The sequence below is a fragment of the Vanacampus margaritifer genome, chromosome 1 (assembly GCF_051991255.1).
Source record: "Vanacampus margaritifer isolate UIUO_Vmar chromosome 1, RoL_Vmar_1.0, whole genome shotgun sequence".
Lineage (NCBI taxonomy): Eukaryota > Metazoa > Chordata > Actinopteri > Syngnathiformes > Syngnathidae > Vanacampus > Vanacampus margaritifer.
Window position 1 is genome coordinate 54,375,296 of NC_135432.1, and position 18,844 is coordinate 54,394,139.

The 18,844-nt window shown below is 39.6% G+C and overlaps 1 protein-coding gene across 1 annotated transcript in view; it reads left to right on the top strand.

The window, feature by feature from the left end:
- The window catches only part of dlgap2a (discs, large (Drosophila) homolog-associated protein 2a), a 174,841-nt gene that overhangs the window by 105,616 nt on the left and 50,381 nt on the right, over window positions 1–18,844 (top strand). Inside the window, exons 5-6 of the mRNA XM_077559693.1 lie at window positions 13,072–14,204; window positions 15,188–15,322. Of these exons, the coding sequence (XP_077415819.1) occupies window positions 13,072–14,204; window positions 15,188–15,322 (1,268 nt within the window). The remainder of the gene's footprint in view (window positions 1–13,071; window positions 14,205–15,187; window positions 15,323–18,844) is intronic.

Here is an 18,844-nt window from a genome sequence, read left to right on the forward strand (position 1 = left end):
AAATTGCATGACCTTATAAATTATAATACTTTAATACTCTTATAAAAAGCAATTTAATGAATTACTACACAATAACTTACAATATATTTTTCTTTTATTTTTTAAAGAGAAAGTAAATCATAACTTGAGAGGATATGGAGATTTTATTATACCTACATTTATAACTGTTTGTAAAAGTTTTTGTGTCTGTGCGTGGGGTCAAACTTTGGAACAGCTTAGAGGTACAACACAAGCAATGCCAAAACATTCACAGATTCAAACTGTTGTATAAACATACGGTTTGGTTTCAGTATTTGGAGAGTGCATCTTACACTTACATCAATCTTCCATCTTATTGTGACAGTGTAGGCTTGCTGCTTTTTTATCATCATTGCGGGTATATTATCCATTACCATTGTTGGTATACTTTTGTCTTAGAATCATTGATATGTGCTGTTTGTTTTGTTTCTGGTTCGTCTCTTAGCAAAGCTGGTATTGTTAGTTTTCATTACCATTGCTCGTCTAAGCTACTGATGCTGGTTCATTAACACATTGTTTTAATTCTGTTTGTTTCTCAGTGTTCGTGGAAACCGCCGTTGGTTACTGCAAGTTTTTCTTCCTCCCACTCCTTTTCAGGCTAGGTTTAGTTGAGTATTGTCTGGAGAAATTGATAAATTGTTGATTTTTAATGCTGCCTGAAATAAATGGACAATGAATGAATGAATGACCAGCTAATCAGCTGTGTTAGCTAAGGGAGACATGGAAAACAGGTTGGATAGGGGCACTCGAGGACCGGGGGTTGAGAACCACTTTTCTACAAGAACATATGGAAAATATCATAATTACTTTTCTGAGTAACTAATTACTTTTTTTAAAGTAATTACATTTGTAAAATTAGCTACTTTTGTTAATGTAATTGCTTACCAAAGTAACTAATTAATTTTACTTTTTTTACTCGTTACTTTATTAAGTAACATGTGGTCACAATTGTAAAATGTTTCATCTTTTAGAGCTTATTAATCAGTGCACCATACTTCTCATTTTGAATAGCATCTTCAAAAATATCAAGTACAAAAATAAATCTGGTCAGAGTACTTTCAGTATTGTTCAACCACGGCTTTTTGTCTGTGCTGTGCTGCAGTTCAAGCTTCTCTATGCTAAAGCGAGAACATAATAGATTAGGAAGAAAGGTCGAATCAATAGTTTTCAATTTCCATCACATTTTCCTCGCTGAACAATAACACTGCTTTTTTTTTCTTTTTCTTTTTACTGCTTCTTCAATAGACAGTTTTTGTAAAAGATTAATCATTCAGGCAGATGTCCTGAAAGTAAACAAAACTCAAAAGTCAAAGTGAGTTCTGTGTGTGTAATGTTCTTTTTAATCAGTAAAAACAAGGCAACTCTGGTTAAAAATAATAAAAGTCTCAATCTTCATCTTCTTTATTTAACCAGATAAAAAAACAAACATCTTATGTCATAGTTGTCAATTAGTAAATTATCCAGTTTTCTAATGCCAACACATTCTTCTGGGAATGTACCAGAATTTGCTCTTTGTCTTAATATCTTCCTTCCAGACTTGTGGGCCTTGAAAAAACTAACCTTGCAGAGATACTCTTAAAAGGTTTATAATCTCACAAAGCATTTCAGATGGTGTGTACAGGCAGTCCTACATCGACTTGCTCTATATGAAAAGTAGCCCGAGGTAACTGCTGTTGTGGTATGATGCCGCATAAATAAAGTTGACACCAATTGAATGCAGTCATATTATAATATTTGCAACTGAAAGCACTTGAATGGACATATGCACTACTTGCCACTGGCTGCTAAATATTTATTGTATGCTGTGTTTAGAGCACACCCAAGGCATTGTCAATAGTGCTTTATTCATTTCCCTGCTGTGAAATCAGGCCAGTAAAACACTGGGACAAGCACTTAAACTAATTGCATTTTACCGTCAGACGCGTCCAGGTTCACCTCCACTCCCTGGAGCGACATGGGGCAACTGTCCTCACTCCAAATCAGTCTGTGCTGAAGAAGGTGCTTCGTAAGTGTCTCCATGCACACTAACGTTTTTGGAATAATATTAACAGTCGTCGTAGATGTGATCGTTGATGTCATAACAGGGTTTGCGTGGCAAGTGTATTAGCTTTCCGGATTTCCAGCCACCGATGACCACTGGCTATTCCTGATTTCCAGACTAGTTGCTGTATAATATTGCTGCAAATGCTTTAATGCACTGATTGACTTGTAATATTGTGGTTGACTATGGAGAAATTGTATATGGCACATGAATCTGAAGTCATTATGGTTGGCATTTGCAGCCATAGTCTGGTTGCCAGATCTTTAATGATTTTGTATATGTGACCAATCGGTTGCATTTTGGCATATGCAAGTTTTATACTGATTCAATTACAGTAATTTCTGGACTACAAGCCGCTACTTTTTTTTCACTTGCGTTCGACCCTGCGGCTAATACAAAGGTGCGGCTTATCCATCAGATAACATGAATCTGAAGTCATTATGGTTGGCATTTGCAGCCATAGTCTGGAAAGAGGTTGCCAGATCTTTAATGATTTTGTCTATGTGACCAATCGGTTGCATTTTGGCATATGCAAGTTTTATACTGATTCAATTACAGTAATTTCTGGACTACAAGCCGCTACTTTTTTTTCCACTTGCATTCGACCCTGCGGCTAATACAAAGGTGCGGCTTATCCATCAGATCACAATGGGGCGCACTATGAAGGAAGCGCAAGAGCGTCAGGCAGAGCAAACCAAACCAAGTGAACCCAAATACAGTAGGAGAGACAGAGCAAGAGCGAGACAATTTGTGCGGTAACATTAAAACACCTGCGGTTTACAGTCGGGTGCGGTATAAATGTGTAACAAACTCGAATATTGCCCAAATTTATCTAGCGCAGTTTATAGTCAGGTGTGCCTTGTAGTCCAGAAATTACTGTAACTGTTTTTATTTCATCCATGATGAATCCCTTAGTGCAGTGGTCCCCAACCACCGAGCCGCCCTGGGCCACTTTGGACTGTGTTGAAAGTTGAAAGTTGAAAGAATTAAAAAAAAAAAATGCTGTACTTCTGGTTAATTGTTTTTGTTGTTTTTTTTCCAGAGCTCAGTATTGTTCATTTGGTAATTTTATCAATTCGACATGTCATCATCATTGCTCTATCTCTTTGTTTTTTATTTTAAAAAAATAAATAAAATTTGTGTGTGCATGTGTGCGTGCGTGTGAGTGTGTACTCATTAATTCACCTAAAACCTATTAAAAATCCCATACCTAAACCGAATACTTCAGAATCCAGCTAGAGTCGTGAGGTTGTCAGGAGACCCGAGGAAGGATCAAAGAAAAGAAAGGAAAGTGAAATCCAGCACCGACTTCTGGTTAATTGATTAGCAACCGGATTCTCTCTGTTTACGACGGACTCTTGAGGCATGTCAAGATGCTAATTAGCTCAGTCGCGTAGCGCTGATGCTAATTGAAAAGTTAGCGAAATGAGTAAAAAACGGACACATTTGGAAAGTTTCTTTGCAACGGAGAAAAGGCCCAGTGATGAGACAACAAAGGAGCTTATGACCAGGAAGAAAAAGAAAGGTGGTGATTCCCACGCATGATGGCCCGTTCTGCGGCGAGCAGCACTTAATTTAGTGTTATGGTGAGTGAGTTGGACTTTATATTTGTTGTGCAGTGCCTTGTTATGTTAGCGCATTTAAGGAAGGCACTGCTAATGTGGCTTCACATTTAATGTTATATCTACAAAATACCCCCGTTTTTGTGTTGCTCGTATCATTCATAAGCATAAGCATTACCATAGTTACCTCACCATATTAAAGCGTTGTTGTTGTTACGTTTGTTGTTGATGCCTTTTAAAGCAAAAACCTACTGGTCCGCGAAAATTGTGGACTTGTATAACCCGGTCCGTAGAAAGGTTGGGGACATACTTCCTGTTACGTTGCTATGGTAACCAGAAATTGTTCTGAGGCTACAAAGAATTTAGCATGAAAAATGCCGCAGTGGCTATTTCCTCTGACGTGATCAAGCCTTGTCACGCAGGGTTTTCATGTGATTCACATTCGACACAATTTGCGACTAGACTACAGCTGTACTGGATTTATGATTCCAGCATGCACATGCCGCCATGTGCAATATTAGTACCTCACTTGGCATGACAAATGCACAAGGGCTTTGTTGAACTCTCAGCATTTGTATGGCTGTTGAAAATGTAATTTTAAGCTTTGAGGGGATTCAATTGGAGATTGTGGTGCGCCTAAGACAGTTTTACAACATTGCTTCTATGCGATCATAAGTTGTTATAGCAATTATCCTGTTCAAGGGCATGGCAGGGGCTGGCGTCTTTCCCAGCTGATAAAGGCTAGAAGGATATGCTACATGGCAGCATAAAGACAATAAATCAGTCCATCTGTGGTATGCAACTTTTAGTATTTTCATTTAGTATTGTTTACTTCCACTTGTAGTGTCATGGTACAGGCTATCGTTTACACGGATTTTGCAGGTTTCATTCCTGGCTAGTGCCCCAATACACAGCCACAAAAATGGGAGTTAGGTCTGAAAAGGGCACCTAGCGTAGAAATTGTGCCCCAAAAAAATCATGTGAGTGACTCACTTTTTGTGGATTACCTTGTTGTCACTGTCTGGTGTTGACACTGGAATAATTTGCGTTCAATTTGAGTATCTAAGCATGCAGGTTGATTCAGGTCTCCTGTGATATTTGGATAATGGATATGCCTCTGCTCTATGCTTTGTTTTTGGATGCTGTGGTAAAGATGTCAGTGTATATGATTTGTGACAGTATGGAAGTACTATGAACAGTGCAATTACTTACAAAAAAAATACATAACATAATACAAGGCTAGTGGTAGCATGGTTAAACATCACATAGAGTGGTAGTTGACACTGATGCAATTGAAAATGTAAGAAAATGTATTGACTGGCGTTAGGACTAGTGTTGGCTGTATTTTCTTTCTAGTTATGCTGTTGTTCTGCACTTATATATGTTTATAACATTAAGAATGTATCAAATGTACTGTATTTTTATACCATTGGGCACAATGCATTACTCTATTATATATTCTATTATATCTATTATATATTCTTATTATATAATAATTTTTTACATAAGGCGTTCCAGGGTATAAGGCGGATTATTATTGCGAAGCATTGTGTGTTAAAAAGTTTGTTCTAACTGCCATTGGTTAACTTAATAGATTTAGACGTTTAAAAAAAAAATGTGGCAAATGCTAAATGCTATCTTAGTTGACAGTTGAACAGCTGTAAACAAGGCACTCATCATCATCCAACCTTTTTTTCACGTTCCCGACTTCTAGTGGAATGTGGCTGTGTTGCTTACCTCGCACCGGTCCGGTCCTACGTTGTAACATTGGAAATATGCCACCAGAGACGACGGGCACGTCAATGAAATTTGAGCCTCCGTCATTCAGCAGTCGTCAATTAGTCGGGACACTCCTCCGTCATTGTCAATCCGTCAATATTTCAAGCTGAACTGTCAATCCGTCATGCGTCGATTGCTTAGCAAAATGAGCGTCCGTCAATGTTTCCGTCATTCGAAGCGGGCATCCGTCAACGTTCCGTCAGTCATCATTTGTCAAACTGTCAGCAAAATGGGACATCTGTCATTGATGGATTGACGAATTTTTGATGGATTGACAATTAAATTGACGAAAACCCCCTTCCGTCAATACTTAGTTTGTCAATTTTATTAAGTTTCCCGTCAATCATCAACAAAATGGGTGTCCATCATTGACAGATTGGCAAATCTTCCGTCAATATTGATGGAATGCCCACTTTTACCAGATTACAAGGCACACTGTCGATTTGAGATCAAATTGAACTATTTTAAGTGCAATTTATGGTTTAAAAAAAAAACGGAAATAGGAGTTGTGCTTTTCTAATTATTTGTTCGTGAATGGCACAAAAGAGCATGTTGAAATCGCACAAAAGCCTCCCGTATTGTCTTTCCTGGAGGAACAAAAGCACGCACACCCTGACAAATCGGAATCCTTTATGACATCTCCCGCTTTGTTCCCGTTTTGATTGGCACAGAGGCTGAAAGTGATGAAGAGTGCTGAGCGCAACACAGATAACGTGCTACATCATTAACGGGCTTGTGATAAGTATTCGAGCATTCAGCAGCTTCTACTTATCAGGTCACAATCATCTCGGGGCTGCTAAATGCTGTGGCTTACAACCCGGTTGGTGAAACTGGTGTTAGAGAAGTAAAATTGCTATTTCATGTTTTTTGGGGACAGTCCGCTAATACGTAGCTCCGTCATAGTACTGGTGCTGTTAGTGCTGACAGGTCTTTGGATGGCACATTAAAGTTTGCTCAACCTTTTGATCAATGCTCTTCAATCCACGTTTGTGTCCCCTGGTAATAGCGCACATATGTGTCGGTCACAAACTCTTCAGACAAAATTGACACTCACTTCTGACAAAAGTCTCCATGCTTTAATCCTTTCCTTTGTTGCATGCAAAACTCTGTGCACTGCCACATGCAGCGCGCAAAATCAAACAGGTACCGCCTGAGGCTACGCTGGAACGTGCACATCCGTCGACAAAGTGAATAATTAAAAAAATTTGGGGTGAAATATTTCATGTCACTGTTCCATATTGATAAGGCAATTCAAGGTTGTTTTTTTGTTAAAATATCACATTGAAAATAGCCTAACTTTGATGATATTGTTGCATATTCATGAGTGGACTGTTTGTAGCCGTATTTTAAATAAAAACGAAAAAGATTCTCGTTAGCAAAACAACTTGAACTCTCAACACAACTCTCACACACTTCTTCATCCTTGAACCCCAAAACTCTGAGGCTAACCACTTCTCAACACTTCAGATCCAATCATTGAACTGATCGGATTACTGTACTCCCAGCTATCAATTTTTCATGGTCATGCAAATAGGCTCATTTAAGTTGAGGCCCTTTGACTCTGGTCCACATGAGTTCCCAAAATGCCAAACATCAGAGACAAATCATGATAATAATTCAAACTGGTTGATGAAACACAAAGTCATGATTTGTTTATTCCATTTTAATTTAACCAAGACAGTTTCAGAAAATAAGTCGGTAAGTGTGGATGAGAAAAAAAAAACAGGATTTTATATTATAAAGGAATAGCACATTGCCGTTAAGAATGTCATGATGGGTCACATGATATTTTTTCTTTCTTTTAAACAATTACCAAAATGTAATTTAAAGTGTGCTGAGTCAGCACTCAATAATAAAAGGAACATTTTTGTTCATTCCTATTTGATCTCGTAGTTTCTATGAAGGCACGCATCAGTGACTTGCTCTCGGTTATTGTGGCAAACGGAACAGTCGCAGTTACAACTGCCGCGCTGCGGCTTCATTTTTAGCCCACAGTCGTCACAGTTTAAACGTATGCATGAATCATGCTGCGCTGTCACTTAGATGGACAAGTGAGCAGGATATGTGCCAAAGCCATAAGCCGCTGCCTTATTTTGATCAAAAGCGCTACGGTGACCATTACAAGGCTTGCCGAGGCTGACAGATTGCAGCTTTGACACTTTTTCCCTTGGCTTGCTCTCAAACCTAATGACTCAGGCCATTGCTGATTCGCCCTGAGGGTTGAAGACACAATTCTCCTTCCTACCATTTCCTAGACAAAGGCCAAAATTCTGGTGAGAGAACATTTAACCTTTGAGGAGATTGATAAGAAAGCCTCTCTATTGATTTGCTTTGCTCAGAAAATACGAGTCTGAATTTACTGCGGGCATGTGGAAGAGATGCTGCCAGAATGACTTGACATAGGGCAGATGGGGAACTCACACTTGTGACTGATATGTTTAACCTGAAAAGCCTTTAGAGATGTTCAACTTCCATACAATATATATTTCTGATTTCCAATTTTGTTGCCTGCATCGGATTTGTCTTTTTTGACTGTCCATTTAAATCTACGTGGGTTCTGGATTTGAATCTCACCTTGGACCTTTGCTATGTTGCTGCCATTTTACGTAGGTCATCTTTTGGTTTTTGGCTAAATCCTCTCAAGCATGTCTCCAATAAAAGTGGATTCGATTCATATCTTGATCCATGGGATATGATATGATTCAAGAAGCGTTGCGGATTGTGGTTCGATTTGATATGTTACCGCTGTAGCCTTTATCATGTCCATGCCCAAGATCTTCAGATTACCATATTTTTTTAGACTATAAATCACTTTTTTTTCCTTTTTTTTTTTGGGCCGTTCTTGCGACTTATAGATATTAAAATTAGAGTTCAGACTGGCACCCAAAATCCCTGTTCCCCCATCGTTTTGACAGTAGCAAACACATTCTAGTTGGATTCAAAACTTCTGCTCCTAGCCTCAGAAAAAAAAAAAATACTAATTTAAAATGCCTTACTTTAAGGTGAAGGTGGCAAAGTGGCACCAACGTTTTTGCCAACCGCCAAAAGAAAGTAGAACAAGGACTGAAAGACGAAGAAAATAAAGTAGTCATGGCAACTAATGTGTGACGCACAGACCTAGCTTGCTATATTAGCATGCTGCATCGGTCACCACTAGGATTTACTATTTACAGCACCAAAAGGCATAATAACCACCCAGGATTATACCTTTGGCCACAATATAAGGTGGGATTCTAGTTAAAGTAAACCATTTTCAACTAAAAGGAAAAACCTTTCCATGGTTAGAAGTGGAAAAATGATGAATCCAACCAATACTCGTGCTGCTGTCAAAACGATTGGAGAACGGGGAGTTTTTCTCATATTTTTGTAAAATACATTTCCTCAGAGCTACTTATAGTCCAAAAATAAAGTAGTTACATTTAAGAAATAACAAATCATCAACAACATCAATCAGATAATTCATACAATTGTAGAAGGGTTTTTTTCAGATAGTGAAAACAACCTGACATGAAAAGAAATGTAAAACTTGTATCCAATAAAAAACATGACATCTCATTGCTCTTTTTTCCTCATAAATGCTCTCATCCCATTGGAAGGTGAAAGAGTTGCCACCAGAATAGAAGCTAACCACTGACAAGTCTGCATGTGTTTCATTTCGCACTTGTCCACTTTATTATCTTTAAACTCTGACCTTCACTCCAGTAAGAGTCCGGCTCGGCAGAGGAGTGGGAGCTGTCAGTGACACTCTGTTGCCTATAATGCTATTTAAATGCTAATGTGTTTGGGGGGGCAAAACGACCTTTACTTGTTCTGTATTTGTGGGCTGTGCAGCAGTGTCAAACAAAAACTCAACAAATGAGCCCCATCCTTTGACTTTTATCCTTTTTGCTCCACAACGCATGTCATTAATAAAGGCTTTGTTTATCACTTGCGAATCAAAATTGCGTTGATAATGTTGATCAAATCAACTTTCCTTGTTTAAGTAAATGTGACAGGTAGCTGATTTTGGAAATGGATTTTTGCTACCACAAAAGGTTTAGATTTCCATCACTGCTCATTATTATTAGCAGTATATTAGCATTTCAATAACTTGTATATTTACTGTTGTTGTTGCTGTTTTTTTTTTTTTTACTTTACGTGATTAGGATTTTTGGGGTCAATCAGCGATCCACAAGTTTGAAATAAACGATTGATGAGAAGATTGATGACGATCCCTGTCATAGCAAAAATCCAATGCCCATTAAAATGCATTGGAAAAAACAAAACAAAAATTTAATTAAATATTAATATTAAATATAACGCAATATTTACATGTTTACAACATCTCCTTCCCTGTCATTAATGAAAAAGATGGATGAATGTCGCGAGTCATTCAGATTGGGATTTGCTCAAACGAATGCTAAATACTATTGCTATCTTGGCTCAACAGCTGTAAACAACCCCATGCATTTGCTAGCTAAGCTAACTAGCTCGGCCCACATTCTGCTCCTGCTGCCCGCTAATTTTGGGGCTCGTATTGGAAGCTGGCCGTGTTAGGTTGTTTGTCCACTTTTCATCTGGCCAGGACGTAGCCACCCACCCTCCATCCATGCAGTCAGTGGATGCAGAACCGCCACTAATGATAGTAGGGGGTGCTGATTTCCCTGTAGAAACAAAACCACCCCCTTCTTGCCCAAAGATGTCACAAACTTGTCACTGAGTTTGCAAAGCCATTGTCATAGAGAGAGCGCTTTTACAGCTCATATAAACTGAATTATAGTATCCTCAAAATGTTTTGAAATTTTCCTTGAATAATGCATCCGCTCTATTTTCCTTCCTTTAGTTAAACTTTTCAACTGCAAAATTCTGCAGAGGTAATGAAGAAAGAGAGGTGGGACAGATTAGTCTGTCATCTGCGGTATAATCCTTGGAAATGCCAAAACTCTGCCTGGAGATAATATATTCAGTGCAGCTCTCTGGTGTACCTGCAAGAGTCCGCAGTCAGAGGAAGGAAGACAGTGACGGAAGTTGCAAAAGAATGTAGTATCGTCTCCATCAATAATCTACCATCATCCGTCTGCTGCAATTACTAGCAAGTGAACTGGAGCTTAACAGGTTCACCGGATGCAGCCCAGCCGCTGTAGAACATCTTTGATAAGCATTTGCATTCCGTCGGTACAAAAGCATCTTTTCCTGAGGGAAAATGTCTTATCTGCGCCCCCCCCCCCCCCCTCCTAAAAAAAAATCATGCTTAGAGTAGCCCAGATTAATTTTACATCAGACTGCCAAGTGGATTTCCTCGTGTAAGCCTGGTAAACAACGAGAATTTGTTTTCATCTCAGCAGATGGATAACGACAGAAACAGCAGAGCACGGCTGCACCTAAGGGGTTGATATCTTAGCCCTCATTAAAAATAAGTTTGAGAGGAATAAATTTGATCCGCTTTGAAAGATAAAAAATTAACATCCAGCCTTAGTCCAAACACAATGAGGACAATGTTGAATATAGAAATCAGAATCTCAGGCTCCCCCCATGATGTTTATTATACAGGAAGTTTGTAGACTCAACCCTGAATGTTAAAACCTTCATTAATTATTCAGTAATAGAATAAATTCTGTACAGTTGAGAAAAGTTATGTAATCAATAAAAAAATTGTAAATTTACATGACAAAGATCTTAAAGATTCAGACAAGTTTGAGATCAAAATTCGCAAGGGGTCATTCGCATATTTATGGAACTAAGCAGCTACCAAAACAATGACTTGGTTGTTTTATTTCACACTTCATGAATTCTCTGGATCGCTGTCCCCTTTAAAGGCTACGTCGCCAATGGATGCAAAGTAGTCGGGGACGTGTCTACATCTCTCACGCTCTCTTCTGGGCTTTGATGGATTGCAGCAGAACCGCACACTGATGGGCTATTATTTCACTTTGAATTGGACAAATGACAATACAGGCTCCATCCAACCTGTCGCCGGCTGTTCTCTGTCTTATTTTTATTTGTCTTTTTCATCCTTTGTCTTTTTAGCGGTATGCCTTTACACATTCTGAGCAGGGGGTAACATCTCCAAGTGATGTTGTGGAAAATAGTTTTTCTGGAACGTCGGTGCGAATGAGTGCTGTATGGTGGAAGAGGACTAATCTTTATATAAATTCAATGTCCTTTAAAAGTCTCTTAAAAGTGTAAATCAATCTGATCTTGTTATTGGAATGTGGTTGTTTTGTTGAACAACTCATACAGTACATATTAAACAAAGATCAGCATACAATGGGCTCTTTGCACAAATCCACTACTTCCTGAACTCGATACCACCTGTCTTTCATGATTGGACAAATTGATTTATCCAGGTGTGTCTGGCCACTGTCGTCTTGGTTACTGAGGTCAGGCACACCTGGATTAATCAGTTTGTCCAATCATGAAAGGCAGGAAATGAAGGTGTGGTGCTGAGTTCAGGAAGTAGTGGATTTGTGAAAAGAGCCCATTATTTATACCATTGGTTCTCAACCTTTTGTCAGATGTACCGCTTGTGAAATATTTTTTCAGCCAAGTACCCCCTCAACAATGCAAAGCATTTTTGGATAAAAAAAAGAGAGAGAGAGACTTGAAACAAAGTAGGTGCCATCAATCCATTTGTAGTGATATGTCTATAATTTTTTGGGTTATATAAAAAATATATAACTAAAAAAGATGTAACTTTAAAAAAGAAATAATTAACCTAATTATAAATAAAGATTTGTGAACATAATTATTTTTATCGATATATAAAGTGTCCTACTTTGGGATTTTTAAAATCTCACGTACCCCTGAAGTGCCTTCACATACCCCTATTTGAGAACCACTGATTAATTCTGACAAAATTTGGCATTGAGAGTGAATTTGGTTTATTGCTAGAAATGACACAAGATAGTGGCTACAAACAAAAGCTATGATGCTAAATTCTAGGGATGTAATATGTTATCCAAACGTCGCGAAACAATATTATCACAATATGAACCTCGACCAACATCCAGAAATGACTATCTGTCGTTCGTTGACGGGTGAAATGAGTGCACACAGCAGACAAAATCATGCGGCGACTATTCATCAATATCTATCTCTGTGTATGTGTGTGTGTAAAGTGATAATAAAAATACAAATAATAACAATAAAAATAACAGCATAGCAAGAAAATTTTGACAAAGCACACCCGACACCTGTTTTCCATGCTCAAAGGGAGTGTGAAGAAGACTCGAGCCTGAAAATCAGTTCAACAATTGTTCATGTTACTATAAAAGGGGGTTTGGTAAAAAAATAAAATGTGTGCAATACCGCTACACTGTTTATTGTACATTGTTATACAGATTTTTGCAAGAATTATGGAAGTTGAGACATGATTTTATTCATTAGGTTTCATGAGCCAGATAAAATGATGTGGGGGCCTAGTTATGGCCCCTGGGCCTTGTGTTTGTATGGATGACCAAATCATTTAAGACAACTTTTTTCAACATGCAAAAAATGTAAAATCATCAAAATCTCGTCATCTCATCTCAAAATATCACCCACCTTTTCCCACTTTAATTTAATAGCCAGTCACCAAAAAATACACAGAACTGAATGGTGATCTATGACTCACATTTCAGTTTTTTGTTAACACTTAAATGCACAGTTTTAGTTCTGAAGTCTTCTAATGTTCTTTCTCTTACTCATTTTCAGACCATCAGTATTCATGGTCAACCTCGCCGTACTTCGATGAGGAAAGCTACTCCCCTCCACGCAAAAACATGAAGGGTCTCTATGGTGGCCGCCCCGCCCACCTCCAGCTCACCTCTCCCACCTCAGCCCACACGTGTGGCTTTGTAGATGTTGACCATTCCCTCGAGCATCATCTCCACCACGGAGATTCACGGCCTCCGTCATATCTCCTCAGCCCCACCGAGAGCTGTCCCCTTGAAGGTCGTCATCGCTTCTCCCCGAGGAGTTCCATCCACTCGGAGTGCATGGTCATGCCGGCGTCCATGGCGCCTACGGACCACTCTGTAGCATGTAGCACTTTTCCCCGCATGCATTACGGAAGCGCTTCGCGGGACAGCGGGGGCAACACCTCCGGCGGCAGGGATGACGGTTGCTCTTCCTCACATGGCGGCAGCGGCAAAATGAACCGAATCCCAGCAAATCTGCTGGACCAATTTGAGAAGCAGTTGCCGCTTCACCGGGACGGCTTCCACACTTTGCAGTACCAACGCACGTCCACCACAACAACTACAGAGCAGCGCAATGAAAGCCCCGGCAGGATCCGCCATTTAGTTCACTCGGTGCAGAAGCTATTCACAAAGTCGCACTCTCTAGAAGGTTCCTCGAAGATGAACGGTACCAAAAGCGATTCGCATCGGGATGGCTCGCACCATCATCACCACCACCAAGGCCACCACAAACACAACAAGCGCAGCAAGAGTAAAGATCGCAAAGGGGACGGGAGCGGGAGGCAACGTTCGGGCGGCTGGTGGAGTTCGGACGACAACTTGGACAGTGACAGCACATACCGACCGCCGAGTGTCATGTCGCGACACCCCGTGGAGCAAATCAGTCACTGCTACCCTGATTCGGTGCACAGCCACTTAGCGGGAGACCTATCGCTAAAGACTTCCAAAAGTAACAATGATGTTAAGTGCTCCGCGTGTGAGAGCATAAACATGGCACCGGAAGGCAAGTTCATGAAGAGGAGCTCCTGGTCCACGTTAACAGTCAGCCAAGCCAAGGAGGCCTACAGGAAGTCTTCGCTTAATCTGGAGAAACCCATGACGCCAACAGACCTCAAGCCCAACCTCAGACCGTGTCACTATCTTCAGGTGAGTTTGCAGATAAGTTTATCCCTTCATTGTATGTCCGACAAAGTTGACTGGCTTTGAAGTACAGGGAGTCCTCAAGTTACGGCGGAGTTCCGTTCGTACGCTGGCGATGTAACCCGAATTTCGACTTAAATCAGATTTTCCCTTTAAGTTGAGATTTACGTCAAAATACTTTCTTCAGTAATTAAAAAAAAAAAAGGTATTTGCGCGACCTGGAAGACGCCAGAACCAACCTTCTGTGTTTCCACACGGACATTCATTGCCGACGGACGGCAGAGCGGAGCTAATTCAAGCTTAAACACGGAAATGTGACGCGCCACAACTTTAAATAACTTAAAAATGGCGTGATCACTGTGGGAAATTAATGAAAAAGAAGGGGCTACGAACGAGGCACGGGCGCCGTAAAGTCGAAACGACGTAGGGTGCGACGTAGTTCGAGGACTCCCTGTAGTTTTCTTACAGGAATTTATGAAATGTCTGTTTTGCTTCTAACGAGACAATTTTTTTTCATTTTCAAAAAATTGTAAAATTCAACTGGACAAAAAGTTCTCGTTAAATGTAATAACAACAATTTGTCAGTTTAATTCAATAGAGTAAAAAAAAAAATTAAAAAATATATTTTTTTTCCGCCATTTTTTGACAGTGTGCCGCCATTTTATAACCTTACCAGCAAGCTGAATTCTTGCGGTATTTGTTCACACATACTAAGAGAAATACATCTTGTACCGCTCCCCCTGATAAGTTTGCAACCAACCTTTTTTAGGTCGGACCAATCAGACGTTGTTTAGGGCATGACGAAACCAAGATGCGTGCGTCGATGGCTCGGGGAAACAAACAAACCTTACATAGAGGAATGGACGTTGCAATTAATTCTGTTCTCGCAGAATTACTCGCCGTTTCCTTGTTGAATGTTGAACAGCGAGAGGCGCTTCGAGCATTTTTATCTGGTAAAGATGTTCGTGCTTTTGTTTTTTTTCCCTTAGACAAGACAGAAGAAGGCATTTCCATCCGTTGCTGTGATTGGTCAAAACAAATGCGCACAAAATGCCGCATCGTCCAATCAGCTCAAAGTATTGTACAGAATGTCCCTCCTTTCCCAAACGGATCTGCTGAGTGAAGTTCCAGATTGATAATGTGAATAACTCCCTTGAGTGAATCACAATTATCAATCTGGCTAGTGAGGTTAGCCATTTTGAAATTTTTGAAAATTGTGCAATTCGGAACAGCGGCTCACAAGGAAAATTGGTGTTAAATGTAAAAATGTTTTGAGAGTGTATAGAAAAGCGAAATACAACCTGCTAGGCTTCATTAGTGGTGGTAAATGCCAGCAAATATCACTTTATATGGTGGTATCTTCCAGCAAAATGCTGTGATTGTCAAGAAATTCAAAATTGGCGAGAACATTAAATGACCATTTTTAATATGAATAACCGTACCTCTTTGTTATAAAAATACCCACAAACACCCATCCATCCATCCATCCATTTTCTTAACCGCTTGTCCTCACAAGGGTCGCGGGTGTGCTGGAGCCTATCCCAGCTGGCTTCGGGCAGTAGGCGGGGTACACCCTAAACTGGTTATCGCAGGGCAGTGCTAATAGTAGCAGTGCTATAAATTTGATTGAAATTTCACAATTTTCGAAAATGTCAAAATGGTGGGAAATTCTGAAAAAAAACATTTTAAACAAACAATATCTATCCATCGATTAAGTTTTATTCCAGAGTACTGCAGCCCGAATAGAATGCTCTAGAATCTGCAGACTTCTTTTTGACTCTCAAAATCACCAAGACCAACGTGTTGTGAATGGACCTTCAGGACTTCATTGACAGAAATAGAGTCATAGATTGTTGTCATCCTCCTGCACACATTTTTCCAGTGCTAAAGTCTAAGTCTTAAAGTAATTACAGGCATGTTACTGTACATAATACGGTATCCCATTTTTTGTTATCTGCCTGATGTTCATAATTTGGGGACATACAACCATGTGATGGTTGTTTTATAAAAATCAATATCAGATTAATGCTGTTTAATTTACAGCAATATGATGTCTGACAGATTCATGTACGCTTCGCCTCAGGCCCAAATAAAATGAGCAAGTCAGCATATTGGGAGAGACAGGGAGAGTGTGTTGTATGGATTTGAGTGGGTTGTAAATAGAAAGCCGATGCATCTCTCAAATTGGCCAGTGGAGCCAAAACAACACTCACTTTAAGCTTGTATCAACATAAAATGTTTGGAGGAGTATTTTGGATGTAGGTAGACAGTTTTTCCATCAAGTCGAGTGCAGTTGTCTGCAGTGAATCTAACCCTTTCCCCCTATTTGTCCACTCACTTCAGGCAGTGCCTGACTTGCAGCGCCATAAACATTTCTAAAAATAGCTTCTTCTCCTGCTTCCTGCCGCAGGGCTAAATTTAGCCCAGCGTTATCAATCCAATTCACGCGGGGTGACACTTCTTCCCCTTGCAGGAGAATCATGAATGCGTTCACGAAGATGAAGAGAAGGAGACGAGGTTGGAGATACAATCAAGTCAAATATGTGAGCCTCCTAAAAGGGGTTCATGAGGAAAGGAATCCTTTGGATCCTCAAGCATATCCACAAACATGGAATGTCTCACCAGTGCTCCAAGGAAACATTTTCTCTTTTTCTCCTCAAGTAAAAGGATGATGTGAAAAATATGTTTTTCTTAATCAGAAGTCATTGCCAGCTCGCATGGCACTGGTATACTTAAAAACTCATTGGCAGACTGTCAAATGAATGCTATAACGAATAATCTTAAAACCATTTCAGCCAATTAGTGCCATTTCTGAAAAGCAAAAATATCATGGCCTGCATATCAAAAGACACGAGGCACACCCCGGATTCTTGTGTGTGGGCCTCCCCAGTGGAGCGGCCATATTGGCCAAAATATTAGGTGCAGCCCAGATTCTTGTGTGTGTCCCTCCCCAGTGGAGCGGCCATTTTGGCCAAAATATTAAGCACACCCAGGATGACAGACAGCCGTACAAAATAATTATTTGTATTTGCATCATTACATGTATAATAGCGAAAGGGCTTTCATTAGGAAATCAAATCATGCATGTGAAATGATAGTGAAATTACACTTGAATGTAAATCTTGTAAATATAAATATTAAATAAAACAATTACGTTCGGATCAAATTAACAATAAAAAAGAAAAAATCTCCAGTACATCTAGAGGCTGTAAACAGTGCAGTAGCCAAGTCCAGCATAAAAGCCATTGAGGAAGTCTGTTATTGTGTTTTTGTATTTAAACATTATCGTTCCTCCAAGTGTAACAAAAAAGCTCCAAAATTTGTTAAATCCCGTCAAACCTACAAACAACATGGAAACACGCGTTCCAAAAAAAAAAATGCGCTTCTTGTATCTACACACACCTGCCAATTGATGAGCACTAGGTGTATGACCTCAGGCAATAGTGAGACCAAATGATCATCGTTGTGAGTGTGACCTTCACATAAACACATGAAATGGCACTTAGACAGAGAATTTGACATTTTAACTCCAACAAAATTCAAGTGAAACCGAGTTTGGATTACGTGGAAAATGCCAGACAGTAGAGTACATTTGATTCTATTTAGAGTGGGACCAAATAGACTCAGTTTTAGAGTAATATTTACACTTGGAGGAGAGTAAAATAAAAAATAAAATAAAACTCACTCAAGGATTGAAGAACAAACTCACGACCTTCACTACCACCTGAGCTATGCTATATATCCAAGAGTTACGAAGATTACGAGTTACTAAGCGATATACTAGCACACAGCAGGAGTTGCATGGCTCAGGGAGTAGATCGACTGTCTCCCAAGCTGAAGGTTGTGAGTTTGTTCCTCAACCTTTGAATGACTTTTATTTAATTCTGTTTTTTTCAGCCCTTTATTTTACTGTCTTCCAAGTGTAAATATTACTCTAAAACGGAGTCTATTTGGTCCCACTCTAAATAGAGTCAAATTTACTCTACAGAATTTACTGTGTAGGCAAAAGTATTAGGCCACCACTTATATTTAAGTTATTTTGATTAGCTTTTTCACAGCAGCCACTTTAACATAGAAACACAGTAGTACTAGGGCAGAAACAGTCAAGTTTAGTATGTCAACATTTCTAGCAATTTCTGTTAAACTTTGTAGAGGCGCATCACAGAAACCTTATCACTTTGGCCTTTTTTGCAAACAGTTAAGCCTTGTTGGAGGTCGATTCATTGGTTGTTTACAGAACGACCGAGACAACACATTTGTGTACTACTGTTTTTGTAATGTATTTAAAAGATTGAGTCACATTTTTATTTTTACTCCGGTCACTGATTTGAAATCAGCCACAACTTTTTAGCACTTGGACAATTCAATAACGTGTCCAGGGACTGTCCGTCCTTCTTGAGAATGAGAGAGTGTGTGTAGGGGTGCGGTATTCATCACACGCCAGATGGTTTGATGATGTTCTAGTCACCTTGTTTGCGTCCTTGCTTGATGTCAGAGGAAATAATAAAAACTTTGAAATGGTTCTAAGAGAGATGACAGAAATATATGAATGGGCATGAAGCAGGTGCTTCGTGTGTGAGAGGGTTCGATGATAGATCGATTAAATGGTCATTGGGTCGGACAATGATAGATTCATAGTGGCGGAT